General features: G+C 41.8%; 1 protein-coding gene across 1 annotated transcript in view; it reads right to left on the reverse strand.

Moving 5' to 3' along the window:
* Nucleotides 1-11,570, reverse strand: part of TARBP1 (TAR (HIV-1) RNA binding protein 1) — a 40,999-nt gene extending 29,429 nt beyond the window's left edge. Inside the window, exons 1-9 of the mRNA XM_064158557.1 lie at nt 10,736-11,570; nt 10,553-10,650; nt 8,533-8,602; nt 8,014-8,162; nt 6,927-6,979; nt 6,006-6,103; nt 4,826-4,961; nt 3,474-3,570; nt 2,063-2,152 (exon numbers count right to left, since the gene is read on the reverse strand). Coding sequence (XP_064014627.1) covers nt 2,063-2,152; nt 3,474-3,570; nt 4,826-4,961; nt 6,006-6,103; nt 6,927-6,979; nt 8,014-8,162; nt 8,533-8,602; nt 10,553-10,650; nt 10,736-11,570 — 1,626 coding nt within the window. The remainder of the gene's footprint in view (nt 1-2,062; nt 2,153-3,473; nt 3,571-4,825; nt 4,962-6,005; nt 6,104-6,926; nt 6,980-8,013; nt 8,163-8,532; nt 8,603-10,552; nt 10,651-10,735) is intronic.
* Nucleotides 11,571-24,636: the final 13,066 nt, after the last annotated feature.

The following is a 24,636-nucleotide window of genomic DNA, read 5'->3' on the forward strand; positions in this document are numbered from 1 at the left end:
ACTAGAGCTACCCAGAAGTTTAGTAGGTTATACCCTTCTAATTAACACAGAAGTTTCTTCCAGACAGTAATTCAGAGCACCTAAAGAGATCATTGGTACCAATACAAGAAAACTAAGCAAAACCAACAAACAAAAATCATTAATAAAAACCCAACCCATCGCTCTTTAAAATAAGCAAGACTAGTAAAAAAATCTCAAAAGAGCTTCCCAAATTCAAGTTTTACCTAGTAAGACTGGCAGGTTTGACTGCTATGCCAAAAATCAATGAAATCAAATCAAATGCAGGGTATACATAAGAGGACATTGAAAAAAAAATCCACTTATCATTATATTGCTATACAACTAACAAAAAGTTATGGCTATGTATTTAGTTGGCTTCAGTCTACCCTATAGATATACCCCCAAATATAAAACTATTTCTTCTGTGGATTATTTTTTCCCCATGGCAGTTTGAATCTTGCAAAGACATAAAATATGTATCTTGTGGAAATTCAGACAATGTGACAATCTTTTTCTATATGGTAGGCACATTTTTCCCTTTGACATTACCCTATTACTTCTGCCAGTGTTGGGTTCATCCAAACAACACGCAAATCAGCGGCAGGCCTTATGCAATATCTTTTGGCCTGTATACTGGTCCATTCAATCAGGACTCACATTATGTTGAACAGTACTTTCAAAACTAGAAGGGCAAAAATGAGCCACATTAGGAGACTAATCCTCTAAAGTAAACTTTTTCCATCATATTAAAGTTTACAACAGACAGGTAAGGGGAAATGAGGCGAAAGTAGCCATTAAAGGAATGTAACATACAGAAGTAACTGTAGCAGATTAAGAGCTGATGCTCTACTTTGGTTCTAAATTATAAACAAGAGAGAGGAACTTTCTGAAAGTTCTTTTGAATACAGAGTGAATGAGCAGAGCATTGGTTGTAAAATAAACTCTGTATCATTCATTTGTTTGCTAATTGTTATAAAAAGCCAATATATAAACACCTTCTCACTCTTTGTTCCCTTTGCCCTCTGTCTTCCACTTACTCCACTGCTCCTCTGTCCATGGCTGAATAATAACCTTGACTGAAGTGGTAACACGTGAGATCTTGCTGGTTTTCTATCTGGGGGGAGAGAAGAAGGTGGCATTGGCCCCTTCTGGGCTTTCTTTGTCTGGGGGGGGAGGACTGGAATTCTGTATTATTTCTAAATTGTAAACAATTGTATATACATGTAAATGTATGCTGTATATATGCTTGTAAATTTAGCTTGCTGTAAAACATAACTTTACCTTACTTCCAAATCTTCTAAGCTAGTCTGGTCATTGCAATTTTGTTTGGGATGTAACTATCAACCCACCACACTGCCTGTAGAATCTGATGAACAAATGCAGCTCTATTCGAGGATGTTAGATCCACCTGGTATCCTTAATAGAAGACAGAAAAGCCCAAATCATGACTCTCTGGGTTCCATAAGGTGCCTTGCTTCTCACTCTCTCCATGTGAATTGCCATGTAGAGTGAGCATGGATCCCTGACAGAAAAGATTAAAGATACTAGTGTACGGGGTTACCAACAGTGATTTTTAGATCCTACAAACAATGTAAAGCATTGTGATGGAGACACAGAAGTCTCTTAAAGGACCAGTATTCAGAGACCAAAAGCCTAAGTAAGACCAGATTCTAATTTACATTTCAATTAGGGTTACATCCAATGGCTGCAGGGGCATACAAAGTGAGTCACAAAAAGCCTCTGTCCTAAGAAAGCACTTTTTCTTTTGCAGAATTCAGAATTTCTGCGTGAAGAATGAGTCGCACTTTCTCTTCATCCACCTTAAAATTCTTCCACTTTGAATCTGCTTAATAGCTTCTCTATGGTTCACATTAACATCTTTAAAAAAATAGTAATAATCACAACTTTCAACTGAAACATAAATCCATCAGGACTCCACATCCAAAGATTCCAAAATTTACCAATACAAAAGTGGGTAACTATTTAAATATTAATTTAGCAATAATAAAATGTATTTGTAAATGTAGTAAACAATGTTTGATGAACTAGCTTCAGTTCTCACCTCCATCCATAACATAGTATCCCTCCTTAAGGACTCATCTGGTCTAAGTGATAGAAGAAAGCTTGAAACTTCTGGGAGGGAGACTTTCTCCTGCAGAAATTAATCAAGATACAGTAACCGTCAACATAGTAAGCCAGAGATGACATCTATGGAACAACACAAAAAGTTTGCTGTCATCTGGCAGACATTTCAGGAAAAGAAACTGATTTTTTTCATGACAGACTCATTTTTGCCTCTTCAACTTACCTTTACCAAGGAACACAATGCATTTTTACCAAGAATCAAAATACACCTTAAAGTAGTGCTATTCAGTGATGACTCCTTTTACATGAATGTACATGGATGGTTACAAGTCACTGATACTGACAACTTCTCCATTTCCAAAAGAAGATTCTGCACAGATAAGTTTATAACCATAGCACACAACACAGAAGACTATTCTCATCTAGAAAGCAAGCATGTTGTAAGATACCTAAACATGAACACTCTGACCACCAAATAATTAAGGTCTTGTTATTTCAACATTAATAGTGGCTTCATCACTCTAGCATTACAAGAGAAGGGCCACAAGGATGATCAGAGGGCTGGAGCACCCTTCCTATGGTGACAGACTGATAGAGTTGGGACTGCTCTGTCTGGAGAAGAGAAGGCTCCGAGGAGACCTTTTTGTGGCCTTCCAGTAGCTGAAGAGGGCCTACAAGAAAGCTGGTGAGGGATTTTTCAGGATATCAGGGAGTGATAGGACAAAACTAGAAGTGGGTAGATTCAGATTGGATGTTAGGAGAAAGCTCTTCACCATGAGGGTGGTGAGACACTGGAAGTTGCCCAGGGAGGTGGCAGAAGCCCCATCCCTGGAGATTTTTAAGACCAGGCTGGATGGGGATCTGAGCTAGATTTTTAAGACCAGGCTGGATGGGGCTCTGAGCTAGTGTGAGGTGTCCCTGCCCACGGCAGGGGAGCTGAAACTAGATGATCCTTGAGGTCCCTTCCCAGCCCTGACAATCCTATGGTTCTATCATGCTATCATTACTGTATACTTTTATTCTCTTAGGTATTTCAGGAAAGTTCATTTAGTTTCTACCTGTTAAAACACAAATTTATACAGTGGATATAATAATGAGATATCATTCCACAAATACTGCATTAAAACTGCATAAAAAAAGATCAATTAATAAAAGATAATGGAAAAAACCTCTTGTGAAAACCAAACTGAAGCATATTCATACTTATATAGCATACTTTTTAAAGCAGTCACTAAAAAAATCAAATTCAATAAAATCAGTTGTTCTGCATTGTATTTAGCAATTTTTTAAATACTGTTAACCCTGTAAAAAAGTTCTATTACACAAGGAAGGGGGGAAAAAAAAGGCAAAAGAAAAAAACAACCAAAAACCCACAAAATCAAACTCACCACATCTGTCAAATGCATAGCTGTTTGAAGGAGATAGCACTGAGCAGCTCCACGCAACAAAATCTGATGTGTAATCATAGTACACTGGAGAACACATCTGAAAAGAGGCAAAACATTCACTGCACAAGACATACACTTAAGAAGTTTACATATTTTCACATATTTGCTAATTAGTACTTAACACACAGATTCTACTAAGTATAACACAATCATTGACTGATCAGAGCATACAACCTAAAAGCAAGACTACTGCTGTAGGTACTTTCAAAAATTGTTATTAAAACATGGATAGGCATATATCTGACAATATAAAAGCATGATGGAGGAGGAAGGAAAATAAACTTAGAACTAAAGGAACAATCCCCATGATTACATCTGTCAGAAGTGGTAATATTTACAACTGCAGCAAATACAGAGATGAAATGTTTGTCATCAATTGCTCACTCTAGCATGAGGCTGAAAGAAACCTCCAATGACCTTTTATCAGAGGTGCATTTGACTGTGCATTTATCTGATATTCCTTCAGCTACCAGTAAACCAAAGTAATGACTGATTTTCAGTGATTCTAGGAAGCAAAAGCAGGCACTAAGGAAACATCAGTGTGATTAAGGACTAAGCATGCCAAGAACATTTACCTAGCCTTTTATTTACATGTCTTTCCATTCTCAGTTTTGTGTGCTTTTCCCTTGACATAACATTAACTGAAAAGTGTTAGGAAATACTTCTTCACAGAGAGGGTTATCAAACACTGGAATGGTCTGCCCAGGGAGGAGGTTCAAGCAGCTTGTGAATCTGGCACTCAGGACATGGTTTAGCATTGACTCTCCAGTGAAGGGTTGAGGGTTGGACTGGATGATCTTTGAGATCTCTTCCAACCAGATATATTCTGTGAACTGCCATTATTAGAAAAGGGCTTTAATGCAAATACAAGATAAGGAAGTAATCCGGTATATATCAGTTAGGAAGCATGCAACACCAGGGGAAAACAATCACAGAATCAGTTACATTGGAGAAGATCATAAGATCATCAGGTCCAAGCATTAACTCTACTCTACCAAGTCCACCACTAAGTTATAAAAAGAGTATTCTGGCATGATGCCACAAAAAAAAGCAGTGACAAAGATCAGAAATGTGAAACACTGATTTTTTTAAAGTCATGCAGAACTAGTAAGCACATTGGTTCTTAATTGCTTTCTTCTGTAAATGAGACAAAGCAGAGCTTTCCATTCCCACACACAAGCATCACATCCTCCCAGAAGTAAAAAACATGAGTTAAATCCTGGCTCTCCAATTATTCAGTACATTGTTTCAGAAAAAAAGTCTGTAAGGACATAACACAGTGTACATTTTACCTTAAAGCTTGAAGTCCTTCAACACTCAGTACTTTACATGCAGGGATGTGGGCCAGAGCCATAGAAAGAAACAAAATGGGAACAGCACACCAATGTCTACTAGTCATCTTCTGAATGAATTTTAACAGGAAACTACCTTAAAGTAAACAAAACAAACCTTAAAAGTAAATTAAAAAAAAAACAAACCTTAAAATAAGTAAAACAAACAATCCAGAATGATTTCTTCTTCTCCAATGCATTTAAATGACACAGACTGCTACAGAAGAGTGTTATAACCACTACTGAAAATTAAATGAAAGACAACAGAACTATCTCCCAATTATTTCAGCCAAAAAAAAGTACATTACAAAGTAGTCTGTCAGTAAGGTCAATATGATAAGGAGATAACCAGAAATAAACTTAACTTAGGCTTGGTGATCTGAACTAATCACATTGCTTTGAGTACTAAACAATGGCTTTAAGCTGCTACTCACTCAGTGTAAAAGCAGACCAAAGTATGAGGCGATTCAACCAGTTTAACAGATGCTGGCATAGGCAAAGCAGGGTTCAACAAGACACTACAGTAACAAATTGTATGAAATGATCACCCTGTCTCAGGGTTGCTAATCACAGACCCTCTATTTCATAGTAAAATATATGCCTTGTGATAGAGCAGAGAAATAGGACATCTGTGGCATTACAAATGTGTAAGGTGTTTCCTAGCAGAATATATACTCATAAATAGAGAGTAATGAACAGAACTGGTTCTATTATTAATTAATCCAGTTAGGCCAGATATTAAATTCTGGTCTATCAAATCTTGCTCCTCCTTTTTGGTCTACACTAGCACCAAAATCTGGAACAATATCACAAATCTTACTCCATCTAACCTCACAAATGAATCAGCAAATACTGTTCACCTTCAGAACTTAGGAGTTCAGGGTTTTTTTGGTAGAAATATACAAGCCTGGTTCTGTCTGCCCCCGAAACAAATTTGTAGTTTAATAGTGTAGCACTCCTCAAACCTTCTGAAGACACCTCTCTTCTCTGGAAATTCCCCTGCCAGAAGAACTACTCCTTTTTTCTCTCAAGTAACGTACTGAAATAATAGTTAATGTTTAGGTTACATATAGAAAATGGGTCCATAGTTTTCATCTGGTTATTTGTTTTTTAAAAAGTTAACAGTGAAATTCAAACATACCTTTTTCTTCCTCTGGAAGAAGCATGAGATAAGTAGCCAAAAACTTCTGTAACCTCATTCCCAAGGGCGGACAGGCTCCAATTAACTGACCCGGTGTCCTGTTAGGTTTTAAAATATCAAATACACAACTGGCATTTTAACAGCTACAAGTAGGATAGCCCCTAAACAAAAACAAAGTGCAGTTCAGTGGTTAATTCACTGCAGAGACTGCTCAAAGAGACCACAGAGATAGAGCGCATTGGTTTGTGTCACTTATCACAATATTCCAACAGAACTCAGAAAACAGACAGAAGATAGGAATGGTCACAACAGCATGACTCTCCCTGGCCACCTACAAGGACATGGTGGCAGCACACTTGGGCATTCAAGTGCAGTTTCTAGTCATGTTACCAAAAGCATCTTGCACTAAGCCCATGCTAAGAAATGGCATTGTCAGTTCAATTCTGTGCCCACACTTTACAGACTGACAGGGGCCACCAGAAGCAGGGTGCAAAGTCTCAAGTTGTGCCAGGGTAGGTCTGGGCTGGATATTAGGAAGAAGTTCTTCACAGAGAGAGTGATTTCCCATTGGAATGGGCTGCCCAGGGAGGTGGTGGAGGCACCGTCCCTGGGGGTCTTCAAGAAAAGACTGGATGAGGCACTTAGTGCCATGGTCTAGTTGATTGGATAGGGCAGGGTGATAGGTTGGACTGGATGATCTTGGAGGTCTCTTCCAACCTGGTTGATTCTATGATTCTGTGATCTTACTCAGTCACCCACCTTTACTGAACAACTCCTTACCTGTCAGTGAACTTTGAAACACCATCTGCTTAATGCATTTTGCCTTATCCTAGATTTTACTCATGTACTTAACCATTACTATCAGAATACATTTTCAGTAATCAATTATTTTTTTAAAAATCAAAAATAACAGTGGCTTACCTGCTATAGAGGGCACTTTCTGAGAGGGCATCCATTAATGGTCCAATAACAAACTGATAAAAGCGAACAAGAACAAAAGTTAAATGTACATTTGCAAGGCACTGTTACATTGTGGCAAACTAGATTTTACCAGACTTTAAAATGACAGTCAGAAATTAGAGAATACTCTTGCTAGTTGTAAATAGTAGGAGCAAATAAAGGAGAAAAGTAAAGAGAAGGAAGAGCAAGAAAATAAACAAGCAAAGCAATTTTTCCACTAGGTACACTGTGAAATGTACCTATTGAAATGCACCTTTCACAGTGCTATGTGAAAGGTGCAGTAAATAAGAAAGCATTTTGGTAAATAGATGGAGAGAAGATATTTGAACATGGAACAAAATACTAGAGGCCAACACAAGTTAAAGGACTTAGGGTGTGTTTTGAGATTGCTGGATTTCAAGTTAATTAAGAGGCTGACAATTCGTACAAATCAGAAATGCTAACCTCTAAGGGCAACACTATGAAGGAACAAAGAAAGAAATAATTGTATAATATAGATCATTCCTTACTAAGGTGTAGATTTGTAGAGGAGTTAACCTACATATGATTTCTTTACACGTGCAGAGTATTTTAGTATTGTTTTTACAGGGATACAGTAATATATTGATTACACCACAGAGGCATTCGCCTCCTCACAGGGTTTTATCTAGCAAGGGGACAGCCTTGTGTTGATCAGTTTTATCCAAGACTGTTCAATCAATTAATGAATAATTCTGAAGAGGTTTATGGGGCTCTGAATATCTGAACCATCAATTGTCCCCCTGAGAATTTCACTTCTGGTAACAGATCTCAATAAATTAGAAGCCATCTTTTTAACTGGAGAGCATTAGATTGCAATACAGGAATGAATGACTGCATTAAAAAATGCACTCCCCCAAGCCTGGCCATTTTTCAAGTACTTTCAAATATTGCCATCACCCACACTGCTAAATAAGAGGGTATATTTTACAGAACATGTCTAATTACACACCAGCAAGGCAATTAGTCTTAAGATGTATTACAAATTAGAACCTCTGTTTGTTCTGGTAAGTAACAGTAACACCTTTACCTCAGAAAAATCAAGTGACTTTGGAAGATGCTTTGTCTCATAAAGCTCCAGAAAATGAAGAATGCCTTCCTTTGTCAGTGTTTTATTCTCACTCTCAAACATTCGTTTATAAATGCACATATGCCACGAAGGGTGAAACAACCAACAACCTGTTACAAAAACAAATTCTTCTAAACTGACAGGGAAATTACAGTGACACATCATTTATCAGCACTCATTTTATTTATTCTCTCCTTGCTTCCAAAGAGTTGGTGTGTTTCTTTCCACCTTTTAATAGAACTGTACTGTACCCACCCCAAGAACCTCTGGCTTTGTTTTATTTTCATATTATTAAAAGTAAAGTATTAAAGCAAAATGTAGTGGGAAAAGACCATTTAACTGCGTTTGATGACAGGAAAAACATTTCCAGAATGCACAGCAAGCTGTAAGCACATGCTAGGATTTCTGTTTCTCAGAGCAGGGCTTAAGCACAACTTAACTGAGTAATATTTAGCTGTTTCAGAAAAAGTGACCTCTTACCTTTTTCCCCTGATATAGCATGCTCATATAAACTGTTTAGTTTTGGCAATACTGGCTTTATGACATGGATCTGAAACGCAAATGAGAAGTAGTGCAAGTAGTCAGTTTATATCTCAAACTTAGGAACCAGCATTTATTTATGGGCTACAATGTATTATCAATAGCATTAATATGCTATTATCACAGTATCACAGTATCACCAAGGTTGGAAGAGACCTCACAGATCATCAAGTCCAACCCTTCACCACAGTGCCCAAGGCTAGACCATGGCACCAAGTGCCACATCCAACCTTGCCTTGAACTGCCCCAGGGACGACGACTCCACCACCTCCCCAGGCAGCCCATTCCAGTGCCCAATGACTCTCTCAGTGAAGAACTTTCTCCTGATGAAATAACTCCATTTAAATAAACCTGCCACCTCTGTGCAATTGATCCCAGCACTTACCATATAACAATGACCATTTAGCACCAAAGAAAAACTGATACTTCTATGTTATTGTATCATAAGAACACTTCCTAATAATCAACCACTCTATTCATCAAAATTATAACAAAATAGTAAAAAAAAAAATCTCTAAAATTAAACATTTTGGTCAATATGGTTTCTCTCAGTTACAAGGCAACTGTGTACAAACAAAATTGCAAAGAGGTAGTCACACAACTCATAAATAAAATCATAATACTAAACAATTATGGAAGCCTCAGCTCTACAAGAATATTTCTAACGAGTATGCTGGATGCTCAAACTGAAAAATGCCCATCCAATCCCATAAAGTGCTGTACCATACCAATACTTAATAACCAAGGCAGGTTATTAAGTTCTAAGACCCCAATTCCAATTAAGAAACAGGTTATTAAAGTCTTTCTTTCTTACTCCAATCCACTGCTTTCATCATAATCACTCTAAATGTTGAGATTTTTGAGTTTATCCTGAACTAATTACACATGCTGTGTTTTAAATATTGAAACTTCCTGTGAATCCTTAACTCGGTACCATCAATCACCAATACAGGAATTTTATTTGGCCAATAAAAATACCTTCATCGGCAACGTGGACAGTGGCATTGAATGCACCCTCAGCAACTCTGCCAGTAACACCCTGCTGTGTGGTGCAGCACACACACTGGAGGAAAGGGATACATCCAGAGGGACCTTGACAGGCTTGAGAGAATGGCCCAAACCAACCTCATGAAGTTCAGCACGACCAAGTGCAAGGTCCTGCATCTAGACTGGGGCAATCCCAAGCAAGAATACTGGCTGGGCAGTGACTGGCTTGAGACTAGCCCTGAAGGACTTAGGGTGCTGGTGCATGAGCAGCTCAATATGCGCTGCCGGTGTATACTTGCAGCCCAGAAAGACAATTGCATCCTGGGCTGCATCAAGAGAAGCATAGCCAGCAGGTCAAGAGGGGCGATTCTCCCCCTCTACTTCACTCTGGTGAGACCCCACCTTGAGTACTGTGTCTGGAGCCCCTATTAAAGGATGGACATGGACGTGCTGGAGCGTGTCCAGAGAAAAGGCTACAAGGATGATCAGAGGGCTGGAGCCTATGGAGACAGACTGAGAGAGTCAGTTACTCAGTCTGGAGAGAAGGCTCCACGGAGACCTTGTTATGCACTTCTAGTATGTGAAGGGGGGCTACGAGGAAGCTGGTGAGGGATTTTTAAGGGCGTCAGGTAGTGACAGGACTAGGGAGAATGAATCCAAGTTAGAGAAGATTTAGATTAGACATTAGAAAGAAGTTCTTCACCATAAGAGTGCTGAGACACTGCAAGAGGTTGCCCAAAGAGGCAGCGTAAGCCCCATCCCTGGAAGTTTTTAAGGCCAGGCAGGATGGGGCTCCAATCAACACGATCTAGTGTGAATTGTCCCTGCCCATGGCAGGGCAGCTGGAACTAGATTATCGTTGAGGTCCCTTTCAACTCTGAGGATTCTATGAAAACATTTGCAGTACATGCGTGAGAAGTGCAAGATATCACAGATCCCTAAGATTAGCAGACAGATTTTACAGTGATCATACCTGGTTTCCCTCCAAAGTTTCCATTATCAAAATGTAAGTTTCCCAAAACTGCAGGAGTTTCTCACTCTTCTCAGCAGACCACCAAAACAGACTTGATTCTAAGAAAAATAAACAGTTCTTTGACCTCGTCGTGCAGGCCGGGAGGAGCTGCGCTCCCCACTCTCGCACCCCGACCCACCGTACCGTCTTTGCCGTCCGTGGGGCAGCGCAACTCGGCGCGCTGGCCGCTGCTGAGGTCCAGGGCTCGCATCAGAAGGTATCGAGCCCGCTTCCGACATAGCCCGTCCCGCTCGGTCAGACCCTGCTGCACCACCCTCCAGAACCGCGGACAGAGCCGCGCGTCCAGCGCTGACGGGACTTGGGGCAGCAGCGCATCGGCCAGGGCACTCAAAGCCAACAGAGCCCGCCCGGCCTGCGGCGCTTCGTCGCCACTCAGCAACCCCTCCCAGACGCGCCGCAGGGCCTCCTCGTTGCCTCCTAGCGCCGGCAGCAGCCGCCCGGCTACCAGCACCGCCACCGCCTCCTCACCCTCCTCCCGCACCAACGCCAGCGCCGTCGCCACGCACCGCGCCACCAGCGCCGGCTCCTCCAGCCGCGGCGCCGCCGCAACCAGCGCCTCCACCGCCGCCTCCGCGCCCGCCCCGCCGCCCGCCGCCAGCTCCGTCAGGGCGTCGCTTGCCAGCCGCGCCGCCAGCGGCGCCCCGCAGAGCTGCACGCAGTGCCGCAGCGCCCCCCGCGCCGCCCGTGCCAGCTGCAGCCGCTCCACGCAAGACCCTGCCGCCGCCCCTTCCCCACCGCGCAGCAGCGGCCGGCACCGATCCAGCGCCACCTCCCAGGCGGCGCGCTGCAGAGCTTTGGCCTCGGCCTCGCCCAGTGGCAGGCCGCCCGCGGCCAGGCGCTCGAGCAAGAGGCTCAGCGCCTCCGCACGCTCGGGAGAGAGCGGCGTGCAGAGGCCCCGCAACAAGGCACAAGGATCTCCGCAGCGGGCCAGCAGCCCGTCAGCCAGCACCACCTCCATCCTGCGGGGGGGGAGGGAGGGAAGAGGGGAGAGGCGAGATGCGCCTGCGCAGACGGAGGCGGGCGGGCCCGGGCGGCTCCTGCGTGGTCCTGGGGCGCCGAGAGGCGGGAGTGTGTTGGCTGCTCCCAGCGTGGCCCTGTGGGTCCTTGGGTTGTGTTATGGGTCGTGGAAGTTGCGCGAATTTTGTGGCTGTTGCTGAAAGGAGGAGAAGACGCTTGGAAAGCTCCGGTTTCTGGAGTTGAGCAATGCCGTGTACCTTTCGTGGGGCTGCAGAGGCACGCTGTGCGCCCGTGCGCGTGTTTCCTTTGCCCTCCAAAGCCGTTGCGGGTTGTCTCACGGGCCGAGCACGGAAAGGCATAACGGAGGCATCTCTAGTGTTGGCCCGGTGTTTGAGGGAATAAAGTGCATCCTCAGAAACACTTTTTGTGCTTCATAGAATCAACCAGGTTGGAAGAGACCTTCAAGATCATCCTGTCCAACCTACAACCCAGCCCTGTCCAGTCAACTAGACCATGGCACTAAGTGCCTCATCCAGGCTTTGCTTCAACACCTCCAGGGACGGCGACTCCGCCACCTCCCTGAGCAGCCCATTCCAATGCCAATCACTCTCTCTGCCAACAACTTCCTCCTGACATCCAGCCTATACTTCCCCAGGCACAAGTTGAGACTGTCTTCTTGTTTTGTTGCTGGTTGCCTGGCAGAAGAGACCAACCCCCACCTGGCTACAGCCTCCCTTCAGGTAGTTGTAGACAGCAATGAGGTCACTCCTGAGCCTCCTCTTCTCCAGGCTGCACACCCCCAGCTCCCTCAGCCTCTCCTCACAGGGCTGTGTTCCAGGCCTTTCACCAGCTTTGGTACATCAAATACGTGCTGCTTCTCTTCCCTTTGCCTTTACAGACCCATTTTTCTGTCCTTTTCCATCCACTTACCTAATGCCAAGACACTAAGTTTCACACTGACCTGGTCTTTACAAGTTAGCCTCGCGTGTTTTCCCCATAAATTTCCCATGAAACTGCGTTCCACGACACCTACCCATGCTACCAGTCTTAATTGTTCATGTATTAGATTTTTGAGCAAGGCTTCATTCATTTTCTTGTACTAACTCCCACTTCCAACCCTGATTGATTCTAGCTATAGGGCTGGGTGCTAGGTTGAACTGGGTGATCTTGGGGGTCTCTTCCAACCTGACTGATTCTATGAGACAATTGCTTTTCTACTCCTTCTGCCCGCACTGTTCCTGATACAGGGCCAGGATGCTGGTAGCCTTCTTGGCCACCTGAGCACACTGCTGGCTTGTGTTCAGATAACTGTCAACCAACACCCTTAGGTCTTTCTGTGCCAGGCAGCTTTCCACCACTCTTCCACAAGCCTGGAGTTGTTATGACCCAGACGCAGGACCCAGCACTTTGTGGCCTCAGCCCATCAATCCACCCTGCCCTGCAGAGCCTTCCTACCTTCAAGCAGATCAACATTCCCTCTCATCTTGGTGTCATCTGCAAACTTTCTCAAGCCTCTCGCTCATATAATTAATAAAGATGTTGAAGTGAATTAAGGAGAACTGGTCCCAGAACAGACCTCTGGGAAACATCACTTACGACTGACTGCCAAGTGAATTTAGCTCCATTCCCTACTGCTCTTTGGGCCCAACCATCACTGACTCCATGAGGAGCTATTATTGATCATCAACACCTGGGAACATCAGGCTTGGTGTATCTCAAAGTCAGGCATTTGAAAATAGAGAGATCAAAAAATAGTGGGAATTTAAAGAAAACTTTAAATAATTGAGTGAGGAAGGAGGAAGAACAGAATCAGGCAGGCAACATGAAGCTGTGACTGCAGAATGGGCCCTCACTGAATCGTAGATTGCAGGCTTTCAGCATTATCATTACGTCCTTTCTTTATCTACACAGGGAAAAAGAAACACTAAGCTATCTTTAGTACTTTAGTATTGTGTTGTGACATTTCCCATATCTAGGTAAGAGACTCTAGTCTGAAATTCTTGTTTGACTGAGCGGGACAGCTACATTCACCAGAAACACTCTGATATTCCTGGGTTTTTAGGATGTTTGCTTTAAAAATGAACCTGGAGTTCTACTGTTGTAACACTGTAAACATCCTGTGTTCAGAAGCAGCACTTAAAGACAGCTGATGAAAAGCAGTTGCATCCAACTGAACGTTCCTAATGATAGGAAGTTGCACATCTGTACTATGTGGTTTGTCATGGTGAGCTATGGAGGAGAAGTTAAGCTGGTAAATCTCTAGTTAGACTGAGTGCAGTGGAATGGTCAGGAAAAGATGAATTAGGAAAAAGAATTACATATAATCTGTTGCCATCTGTCTTTATTTTGCTAACCTACTTGACAGAACACTACTGAAATCTGCAGTCATCTTTATCTGCTTCATGTAGCTGAAAAGCACTTGCTGTATAGACTGGAATGAAAGTGTTTCATAGTAAAAGTTGCCTTTCTCATTTGTTGACCCCATTTGCTTTCCTTTTAAAACTTCCCATTCAGCAATAGGCTGCGCTGTCCATTTTATACCTCTCCCCCATGCTACAAGTAAGAGCTGGCTAGTAAAGCTGAAATGGATTTTACCATTGGCTCTACAGGGGAGCAAATGGACTGTTCAAATGCATGTAATCCATGCTTCTCTGCCTCTCAGCCTGAAAAGAATATATAGATCTGGAGGAAATGTAACACCTGAGAGAATGTCCACGTGGTTCCACATTATATCAGCTTTGCTCTACATGTCTTCATCTAGTGACTTTCATTTAGTGAGTCATGTAAACATGAGCTTATCTCTAAGATCATGCTTGAGTATTTTGCTGCCTCTGGATTTTAGTATACATGGGATTCTACTGATAATGAACCAGATAAGAGGATCTACTGTAGTGGGGAAAATACTCTGTAGCTTCTGCATGAAAATTTGCTAGCTGCCCTTTACTAACTGCCCCTAGGAGCCCTTAGTCTTTTTAAAACCCTGGTGTTATTACTGGAAGTAATACTACAGAGAGGTGGATAAAACAAATCAATAACAAATAGAACAGAAGCAGACCACAAGGACAAGTCTGTGAAGATATCTTTGGTTTCCAGATCAGTGGAGGAATTAGTCATATGCCGGTTGAGAACAAGGTTAATTCCTCAGTAGGACATCAGGGTATAAAAGGCCCAGACTGCTGCTTCCTTCCACCTCTCACAGTCTTTTAAATCAATGTAAAGCAAGGGAAAATGGGTTTAAAATATTCTCCTTCATCTTCATGGCACTTTTGGTTATTCTGGTTTAACTAACCTCACAAGGAATAAGGCAGGAACCAGTTGCGTCAGGATGTAATTTTCACATTTTGATTTGTGCATTTGACTTCAAAGAACTTCTTCCAAGTTTATTTTGAATTTCTCATACTGAAAATAAAGACACAGCACAACTCATCAGTTCATCTGAGAAGAGCAGCTTTGAAAGCATTAGGAAAGAAAAAGCTCCAGTGTTTTGAAAACAGCTCCTAATGCTGTTGCTTTAATGGGGATGGCTAATCCAGCCTGCGTTCTCATACTCCCAGTGATTCTCCCTTAAGTGGAAGCCTGCCAGTTATTCTGCAGAACTACTGACTCATCCCAGCATCATTTAGGGCATTCTTAATTGATTGCAGGATATCTTCAAAGTCAGAGGAGGGCTCTTGTTTGATGCTGTAAAAGGTTTTCCAAGAGGCTACAATCTCTTCAGTTTTTCTAGTGTACTTTGAACATAGTGGGATCAAAGGACGCACTCCCAGATCAGTTCATCTTTAGAAGAACATAGTTTGTACAGTTTCATTACAAAGACAGTAGGTGATTTATATATAAAAAAAATAATTATCAATTCTTAATTAATTAATAGTTTTTGACCTTGTGGCTCTACCTTGGGCTGCCTTCCTGCTGTCTATACAGGAGCAGCTAGAAAGAAGCATTTAGTATATTGTCACAACATTTCTCTTTTGCTTCACTCCTTAAATCTTAATCTGATAAAAATGATAATAGCATCTTTTACACCTTTGTCAGGTCTCCCATTAAAATCTGTTCAAAGCATATTATAGGCAATAATGTATGAAACCTCAAAGCACACTACTGGGGCATTTATCACTATATTTTGACACTCAGGAGACTCTACCACAATAATCACAGAAGCCAAAGACCACAATAACTAGTCATCAGGCTTTGGGCAAGAGAAACACTTTAATGGAAGCCAGCGTTCAGAAGCTGGAACATTTACTGAAAGTATGGCTCACCTCTAGCAGCTGCCCAAAAGCGGAGGCAGTCAAAATTACTCTCCATGTTTAAGAATGTTTTATTCAATTTCTACCTCCTGTTGCTGCATATCATTAATTCTCTTTTCTCATTCAGTATTGCAAAATTATTGAAATTTCCCACTGTAGAGGCATTTTAAAAATTGCTTTCTTAAACCAGAACAAACTAAAAATCAAATAAAATCAAATAAAAAGAGGCATTTTCCAGAAGCATTGTACCTTAGCCTAGACCCCTTCTGCTTTCCACTGAAATTATTATATAGATATGAATGCTGACCAGAGTTGTTTCTTTGGAGAGCTTCAGCCTTTTTCATGGGAAATCAGTTTTATAATACATGCTTTTTATTTGAGTTACATTGTAAGCCCACTCTGGAGATTTCTGACCATCTGTGCTTTATAAAACAGCTCGTGGTGCAGATTTGTTCTCATGAAAACATTTGGAAGAGAAAACCCAGAGAGAAAACTCACAACTTTTTTGTTTAGACTTGCAAGGAAGTTCTCAGCTGAACTATTGTAAAAGTCTATTCTATCTTCCGCATCATTAGCAGGCCAAAATACTCACTCTCTCTAACTTCTTTTTCTGGCTTACATCATATCAAGATAGAAATGAAACACCTGAGAGATGATTCAGATCAAAGGCACTCTGATTCTTCTCTGCAAAGGATCAACTATTACATAAAAACCAGTATCAGTGTTATTGCAATTTTGGTGTCACTTTCCTTACAGTCCTGATGAGATCTTCTCACTTAACATCAGATTGTGATACACAGGCTCTTGATGCTAAAACCAGAAATTATTATTAGTTCCATAGCCCTAAAATACAGTTCTACTAAGAAAAACAAGTCTAAAAATCTCACTGAGGTGCCTGTGTATTTGACTTTGTGTGGAAAAGGAATTCAATCTTTTTCATTTCTATGTACATCTAATCAGTTTGTATTATAGAAATACTTTCCCCACCTAAAAGCTATTGAAGGAATGAATTCTGGACTCTTAAAAGAAATATTTGTGTAGCTTCTAATTTGTGGATCACTGTTAATAAAATGTTGCAAGACGTACTTGGCTACTCATGGCTCATGATATTAAATCCAAGCCAAAATCCTCTTCATGCTGGTATGAAGTAAAGCAGAGCTAAGAAAGAGACAGTTTGAGGCTAGAACAATCTACTTTTGTCATAAGATGTTCTTTCACTTTATAAAGGAAAAAAAAAACCCATTATACTAAAAAAAAAACCAAACCCAAATCAGATCCTTTGTTTGTCTTTAAAAAGTCCCTCATATCTAGCAATAAAAAATGATGACATTGCAGTAAGGATTAGCAATACTTCTTCATTCAGAACTTTGTAGGTCACAAAATGCTTCCGAGAGGTGAGCGAAAAGGAGCTAATAATCCCGTTCTTTGAAATTCAAACTTTTCAACTGCAATAATAAAGGTAATCCAGCAGATGGTGGAAGAAGACCACAGTGCTGAAGGTGTAATCTTTCTGTCATTTGATTCGACTTATGGACATTAGTCCATAAAGGAAATCGCCGTCTAGTTATTCACAACACAATCCAAGAGTTTTAAACAAAAACAGGTCCAGAATTGTTTCAACTATGCATTTTGCATCCAGAAATTTAGATCAGATCATGTCAGACTGATTTTGACTAACATGGCAAATGTATTCTTCTTAATTGTGAAGGTGAGGCTTTGTTTTAAAGCAAATTGGCATCAACGGTAGTAAAAAAAAAAAACTTAACTGTTAAAAAATCTGGTGGCTGCTTTTATTTTGTGCCTAATTGTTACTGGGAATGGAGTCTGTTTTATTTGTTTTGGTTGCAGGGGGAGGTTTTTTTATTTTGCAAGCATTTTAATTTGCTGTTCAGCTGGTAGCTGAAGATTGTATCTGCAACAGCCAAAGATGTAACAAGAAGAAAAGTACATGGCACTTTTGAGACCATATTTGCTGTCCAAGTGACAAGACCCTGCAGAGCTCCCTGTCTGCAGCCACATTCTGTCATGAATGCAGGTGAAGACCTGAAATCCAACAGTATGTCTGCTATAATTCCAAGGAATGTACAACTGGGAGTGACATCTTGTTTTATCTGGTTCATTCTTTAAATATTCACTCTCTCTAACTTCTTTGTCTGGCTTATGCCATATCAAGATAGACATGAAACACCTGAGAGATGATCCAGATCAAAGGCACCCTGATTCTTCTCTGTAAAGGATCAACTATTACATAAAACCCAGTATCAATGTTATTGCAATTTTGGTGTCACTTTCAATAATTAGAATGAGCTTCAGAAATACCAGGATAGAAATACTGGCAATCTGGAACTCCTCTTTGCAGCACTCTGCACAAGCACTGGATGACAGGAGGTGGGTCTGAAGGGTCAGTATGACACACCTCTTCCTACTTTTCATTTTGGCACCCACATCTACTGTCCCACATGCATCCTGAACACTCCTTAGCCTTAGCAGAAGGCCCATAAAAATGCATTCTGCAAATAGCTTTCAAGCAACTGGGCTTACGTTATTACAGCAGGCTGAAAATAAAACTGAAGGGAGCTTCAGCTCTATTTAGATTAGTGGTGTCCTATTGTTTCTCTGCTTGGAGTATATATCTCCTACTGAGTGACTCAAAGTGGGCTTATTTTGGTTGGAACTTTTTTGCAGACTTAGGAGTCACAGCTGCTGGCCAATGCTCAAGCTGGGAAAGCTTGCTCTTGGCACACTTTCTTTTACAGTCTTCAGAGATGAACAGGGATTGGTAATTCCTGCCCCCAGTGCAGTTCCTTGTTAAGGATGTACTCATAAGGTGCACTTCTGAGGTCTCATCGGGCCACCAAGTACATTGCTCCTTTTGCCCTTCGCAGCAGGCAGAAGGGCCTCACAGACCACAGCTGGGCTCTCTGATGTACAGGAGCCTGGCTGCTCACTGCCTTCTCTGCATCCCACCCAAACTGCCAGCTGCCTGCTACCTGCAGCACCATTTCAGTGCCTCCTTTGCTTCTCATCCAATTCTTGCTGAGGTGACATTGTCCTCTGCCCGAGTATCCAAGTTTCAATTGGACACTTAAGTTTCATAGCTTTGGTCACATTTGAGACTACAGCACGAAGCATGAATAGCACAGCCAGTGTGAACCTTTAATATACCATTGTACATGCTTCATCCTTGTCTCATTTTATAAACCATGGACCACTTTGGGGGTGTTTTTTTCTGTTCACTTCTTTTGGGAGCAAGGCTATTTTCTTCTGTGTCTGAAGGGGCTGTTCTTTCATGCTGAAGTATTGTAGTGCCTCATGTGTACAGGTGGAAGTGGGAATGTTAGAGACTGTATCGTTCACTCATAATCGCAGATGACTGCATTCTGCTTGGGTTCTTCAGCAAGGTGTTTTCTGGGTTATTGCATCTATTCTTACAGTCACTGCTCTTTTTCTTCTGCTTCCATCTGTGCCCTGTCAATCACGCCTGCAGAGTGCATAATTCACTGCTATCTCTGAGTCTTCTGAGCACAGCAGGATAATATATTTGAGGTTTCATGGAAATATGTATTTAGAAATGCTATATTACATGAGAAAGAACTTCTCTGATCAAGAAAACAGTTTGCATCCCAGAACATGATATATCCAGAGGAAACAGTCTGATAGAAATACCTTCTCCTGCTGGTAGTTCTGGGAGGTCTTTATTTCATCACTCCTGGGAGGCTTTGGCTTTCACATGTTTCTTCTGTTTGTCTGTAATTCCTTTCATCACTGCTAGTCACATTAATGATGCTGTGCTCAAGGCATGAGAAGGTGGAAGCAGACAGAGCAGGGCTTTCTGTGAGATTCTCTATTCAAGAACAGAAATGCTATATATTTTCTTGGTATTCTTTGGCATTAATACAATTTAAGGATTTTAAGTGCTAGTTTGGCTTTACCATTTGGTGGTGATGCGGTGGTGATGACTGAAGCGAGTAAATTTGAGACTGGATTGCAAGTAAACAGGTCTGTGTTTCTACTGCATGTGATAATCTGCCTACTGAAGTACTTCATTGCTTTAAACTCATCTACTGACCAGAAGTCTGAGTAGCAGCCCAAATATACAGATACGAGATGGGGATGTGCAGTCCTGTTCTTCCCAAGGGCAGTGGGAAGAGCAATGTGTTTCCAGAACTTCTTTGCTGATTGCCCACAACAGACTGTCAGATGTTGGTTAGTCTCTATCACATTTCCCCCAGGCAGAGTATTACTGGCTCCATCTCATGGATTGCAACTCCAGAGAAGGGATGGGCAAAAGAAGGGCTCTATTCTCCACAACATGGGTAATGTGATTGCTTTGGTTTCCTGTGCATTCAACCTGCCTCAGCAAATCCACTACTCTTGAAAATTGGGACAGTTTCCCTTGCTTTCTGGCTCTTCCAATAGTTAAAAAATGGATAATCATTAAATCACATGATTTAATCTTGGATATCTTCCACACCCTTTAAGTGGTGAAATTGGCCTGACTGAGGCTCAGTGTACATGATTCACACAATTCACTGTCAGATTCACATTCACCTGCTGTATTTTGGGACTGTGTACAGTGCCAGCTATAACCATGTCAGCCCTTCCCTTCCTTTTGGATTACTAAAACTTAGCACAATTGCTTCAGAAGCAGGTGCTGGAGATGATGTAGGGCTGCCAGCAGCAATCTAAAATGCTTCCTCATAGTTACAGTCACATTTTGCACAAGTCGTTTCCTACTCATTTTCACACTGACCACACCTTTCACTTGGAGATATTTCTGACAGGCAGCTTTTCTGTTTGAATGTATGTCTCTGCTCTGCCAGATACTAAAATTCAGCTATAGGTTAGTAAGTGGAATGTGTCTTTAAGGGGCAGCACACCTTGTCAGCAGTATATTATATACATGCCACTTTATTAAAGGTGAGATAATTGTCTACGCTTTCACACATATGGAACTTGCATCCTGTGATGAGAGAATTTATCCATATTGCATCTTTGTTCAAGGGCTATATTGATGACCTGCACATACGTGAAAACTCTGGAAGGAAAAGTTGTCAGACAGGTTACGAATCCCAGCAGGCTGTGAGTGGAATCTCCGTGCCTGAAAGGAGGAAGCTGCTGGATTGTTATGCATTGCAGACGTTGGTCCCAGCTCTTTAGCGATCAACAGATGTCTCACACAGGGTACTCCATGTAATCCCAACACCATTATGTTTTTACTCAACTCTAAGTCTATTCCCTGACTGTTTCTGACAGATGAAGATGGGGTCATGATGTATCACAGCTTCTGCCATGCAATTTCTGCTTCCATCTCTAGAACATCAGCAGCCATTACACTGATCCCTCAGAGTCCTGCTAATACATCTTGCTGACACTGCTGATGGTCTCCCACCTCATATATGATCCCAGTGATGCTCCCAACCATTTGCATCTGATCTTTTTCTGGATATGGTAAGGTAGTTTATTTCCTTTTCTTGTCAATACCCCTTGTACCATGAATATGCTTGTTCTTGCCTAACTGGATATTTCCTTGCTCATAGGCACTCAATTGAACAGGCTTTTAGTGTTTGTTGAATTTACTTCAGTCTTTAGAGAGGGGTAGGTTCTCAGCATTCATATTGCTTCAGTGACTTCTTGTAGCTCCTGATATTAGTTGAAAATGTTTTCCTTTTCCATTCCCTCTACTGCCCCAATTATTTTTTTTTTAATTTTTTCTTTTTTTTCTTTTTTTTTTTTTATGGTGTAGTCCCTCCTGGAGGCACAAGTTGTAAAGATGGAAATAGATGAAGGCAATTGCATGTCCTGAAGACATCCTTCCCTTCAAACACTTCTTGATATGCCTCCTAATAGCTTCATTTCAAGGATACTAGCAAATATTGCCAGCTCAGCACATTTAATTGTTTGAGTTTTTTTAATTCTTTCTACTTGAATTGCCTGCGTGAATCATTTGCTTCAAACTTAGGGCTCCTGCATGGTGATTAATTCACTGAGTGCAGCTAAAAGCAGAAGATTTGGGGTTGCCAGCAACACTGATTTGACTTGCCATTTACTCTGCTTAATGGCATCGGTCATCACATTGTTTAAAGTCAGCTTTGTATGGTTAAAATTCCGTTCCTTCCTTGGCACAGCTCTAAGGAAGCCTTTGCAACCTAACACAGTCAGTAATGTTTTACTGTCTCCCTTGCATTTATTCTCCTGACTAAGTGCTACTGCTGTCTCTTGGCAAATAGGTCAGAGTTTTATTTTTGCCCTATTGCACCACATTAACGTCATCACTGTGCAAACTTTCCCATCCTGTGCACATTTTTCTCACAGCAACAAAGGTCTTCCCTAACGTTCTCTGTTTCGTATCTATGCATTTTCTTTTGATGTTATTTGATGCCTCACAGTTCTGCCTTCTGAGCTGTGTGCACCCCACCTATACTCTGCTTTCAGCTGGGTGCCTTTGCAGCAGCCTTAGACGGTCCTGTCTTTTCCTAACAGTGAGGACAGCTTTTCTTTCAGCAGTCTCGTCTGGCACTTTTTTTCCCACTTTATGAATCTACCACTAATAACTTTGGATTTTGAGACTGCATGCTCTCATGAGTCAGCCATTTTCTGCACAGTTTGGCAGCATACCAATCTATTGTTTCCACAGCTTTCTGATTGCACAACTGTGGGGCAGCATAGCTCTTTTACATGTCATTTTTTTCTCAGGGCTGGAAATGCTTCTGAGACATTTCTAGGACTTTGCATGGGTTTTCCACAGTCTGCAGCTAGCATCTAGATGCTGCAGAAGCGTGCTGGAGCCATCGCCCAGTGCAGCTAGCAGTGTGAATGGACTTATTTGGCTTCCTGTTTACCCAGCCCCATGGCAAAGGGTTTACGTTTCCCATGTGACGCTTCAGGGACGGCTAGCAGAGCTATTGCCTGCACTGTCATGTTCTGCAGCTCTGGGCTGCGAACCTGCCGTGAACTCTTGCTGTCGTCTCTGTACTTTTGTCTTTAGAGCAAGTGTAGGGTTTACTCTTTTTTTCCACTCTTAATAGCTGCTTATGACACATGCCTGCCTAAGCACTTTTGCCCCTAGCTCCAATGTCCGTTCTGCCGCTATGATCTTAACACAGAGAACCAGGGAGGTAATGTAGGTTGCTGCTACCTATCTTCCCTCCTTTTTCCTCCTCCTATGGGAGTGCTACAGCCATAAGGAGCTCCCCTGCTTTCAAGCAGTGCTCCATCCTCTTCCGAAGCTCACAAAGCCCATCCCAAAAAGAAACTGCATGTTCTTTCCTTGTGGTGCTAGGGCAGGCTCTAAACAGTCAGCCATGGAAAGACTGCTGTAATGGAGTCTGTGGATTTTGTACAGGAGTCAAAGCAAGAGACAGCTGTGCAGCCTGAAAGATGATCAGAAGATAAAATGGCAAAGGCTGAATTTCTAAAGACATTCTAATGCCAATTAGATGCCTGAAATCTTCCTGGCTTGCCTGGCCCCAGAAATTCAGATCAAAACATGCACTGAGTTGTTCCTACAAAAGGAACTGGAAATTCAATAGGTCAGACTGTTAGCTAGAGTAAGTCCACTGACTCCAGGGGAACTACTCCATTCTTTGTCGTCAGAGAACCTGGCCCCATGACCATGAGCTGCAGATTTTCCATATATCTGTTTCCCTGGGACTTGCAATGTCACCCTGCACAACAAGGAGAGTCCAAGGTCCCAGTGTAGTAGTATTTTTAAGGAAGCAAGGCAAGAGACCCTAAAAAAGTTTAAGTTCATGTTATGCCTCCATAATACCACCTGATTTAGTAGAATTGGGGATCAGTTTCTTCCCACATCCTCAGGTGACTGGTGTCAGGTCTCAGTGCTGAGTCCTTCAACTTACACTGGAGGTAGAGGAAAGGCCCATAAAGCAACTGTGCCATGGCTTTGCTACTAGCCATTCCCACTCCATGTATGATGCAATACTTGCAGGATCAAGCTATAGGCCAAGAATGCCTAAACAATCTTATTTTCTCTTACTGCTGTCTCCTGACCTGCTATTCATTAATAAAGAAGGGAATACCTTGTATTTCAGTCTGACAGTGAGAACCCCAATAATATAATACATAAGATGTTTAGGATGAGCAATGCCATTGGAAATGAGTTTTAGAAGTCCTGCCTGAAGTTCCCAAAGCACAGCATTCGTCCCTAGGCAGAGAGCCTGCAGACAGCGTTATGCACCATCTAATAGGTGCTAAATCACCCATTCAGCCTTATGTGGGGCTGCTCCATCAACGAGATCCAGACAAAAATCATTTAGGAAGAAGCATTTCAGTACTGGAATAAAGAATGATTGTTAACACATCCCTCCTTGCAAAGGTTCTTTCCCGTTACTGACTACTGTGATCTTCTATCCTGTATGTCATATTAACAAAGTAAGAGATTTGATGTGATGTTGTCCCATTTCCTGCTGTCACCTTTGATGTGAGGACTCAAAATCTGACTGTTGGTTTTTTAAATTGTCAGGACAACAGGAAAGAAAACTCTTAAAAATAAGCCACTCATTATTAATGTGAAAGGTTTTCACATTCATCTCCTACCAACTATCTCAATGGAAGGATTCAGTTGAACGTTGCACAGAGAGAAGATCCATTTGTCATACTTCTTTAATATTTTATCCATTTGTAAAGTATCCCAAAACCTATCGAGCAATAAAACAGCTAAGAAATTGCCCGAGGCATACTCTTAAAGAAGCACTATGGGCTGGGTTCTGTTCTGCCACAGATTAGTCTAAATTGGTGAGTTATTCCATGATGTCAGGGAAATCGAACCGCCAAAATGCAGAGGCAAATCTGGCCCCATGA

This window comes from Pogoniulus pusillus, chromosome 18, assembly GCF_015220805.1.
Source record: "Pogoniulus pusillus isolate bPogPus1 chromosome 18, bPogPus1.pri, whole genome shotgun sequence".
In the NCBI taxonomy this organism is placed as follows: domain Eukaryota; kingdom Metazoa; phylum Chordata; class Aves; order Piciformes; family Lybiidae; genus Pogoniulus; species Pogoniulus pusillus.